The sequence below is a fragment of the Amphimedon queenslandica genome, unplaced genomic scaffold (genome assembly GCF_000090795.2).
Source record: "Amphimedon queenslandica unplaced genomic scaffold, v1.1 AMPQUscaffold_3948_Cont24064, whole genome shotgun sequence".
Lineage (NCBI taxonomy): Eukaryota > Metazoa > Porifera > Demospongiae > Haplosclerida > Niphatidae > Amphimedon > Amphimedon queenslandica.
The window spans coordinates 161-1465 of record NW_003555731.1 but is presented as its reverse complement, the minus strand read 5'-3'; the positions used below and the strand labels follow the sequence as shown (position 1 = coordinate 1465).

General features: G+C 34.7%; 1 protein-coding gene across 1 annotated transcript; it reads left to right on the top strand.

The window, feature by feature from the left end:
* Positions 1–475: 475 nt before the first annotated feature.
* LOC100635800 (UDP-N-acetylglucosamine transferase subunit ALG13 homolog) lies at positions 476–1015 on the top strand (the record flags this gene model as incomplete). Its single annotated transcript, XM_003391939.2, has 3 exons — positions 476–568; positions 610–787; positions 877–1015. Coding segments are annotated over exons 1-3 (404 nt in total), but the record flags the coding sequence as incomplete, so codon positions are not given.
* Between the last annotated feature and the right edge of the window lie 290 nt (positions 1016–1305).

The following is a 1305-nucleotide window of genomic DNA, read 5'->3' as shown; positions in this document are numbered from 1 at the left end:
ACACATCTCCATATAATTTTTACAATCCTTATAATTAGGAAGCCGTATAATTAGAGAACACACCCCAAGATTAACGTAATCCAACGATCGATTACATATTCCTAATAAATGCCCTTCTACAATTCTCTGAGCTGTTGGATTCCTCGTTAGTTCACTGCAAGACGATATCTCATTAGAATACTGAAGCACTTCGTTCACAAATCCGTTCATGTCCGGATTTTTCTTCCATGAGACTCCAGCAAAAGAACCAATTGTTACCATAGCAGTGAAACGGAGTGGTTTCTTCCTTGCATATTCTAGTACATCCTTGCATACTGTAGCATAGTCCCCCATCATACTCTTAAACCGTCCACTCCATCTTGATAAGCGTTTACTGGAGCTAAGCCATCTCGAGAAAGACGCCATTTTGATTGTGACCACGCCCATATGAAATTATTTTAACCCTGTGACATAGCAAAGGGTTAAAGTTTAATTTTTAGGGATGTCTAAGAAATCTGTTCTTGTTGTTGTTGGAACTACAAAATTTGAAGATCTGATAAAAGCAGTCTCTGAGAAAAGATTTCAAAAAGTACTGAAAATGATACTTTTAATTTTTAAAATTATATTTAGTTGCTATTTTCAAAAGGATACACTCATTTAAGTATTCAGATAGGCCATGGCGAATATACACCTGCCGATAGTGAGAGTGGGAGTGGCAGGGAGGAAGGGCTAATTGTTGACTGGTTTCGTTTTAAGCCTACACTGGCCAACGATATGACAGAAGCATCACTTATTATCAGTCATGGAGGTAATAACTATTAAAGCACCTTTAAAACACCTTTTAAATTAAAAACGATGATTAAAAATTGTTCATTTATTTATTATTATTATTATTAGGCTCTGGTACAATATTTGAGTCATTGTCGTTACGTAAAGCCCTGGTTGTTGTTATTAATGAAACCTTAATGAATAATCATCAAACAGAGCTAGCGTCTAGACTGGCTAAAGACGGACATTTAGTGTATACTTTCAGCAAGTATGTACATGTTTTTGTAACTTTAAATCAATTCTGATCAAAATTGGATTTTTAAACTGAATTTTGAAGTTGCTCAAAAATCAGACTAAAGACCCTGTACTATAGTGGGTCATCGGCCAAATTTTGCCAAAATTGGCAAGGAGAGAATTCTTTATTTTTATAATCTTTCCTGATGCATATACATGTACTTATGTTGTATAGAAAGTTTGAACTGATTCCGATCAAAATTGGATTTTTTACGAATTTTTTAAGTTGCTCAAAAATTGAGCCGAAGTACATGTACCTGTACT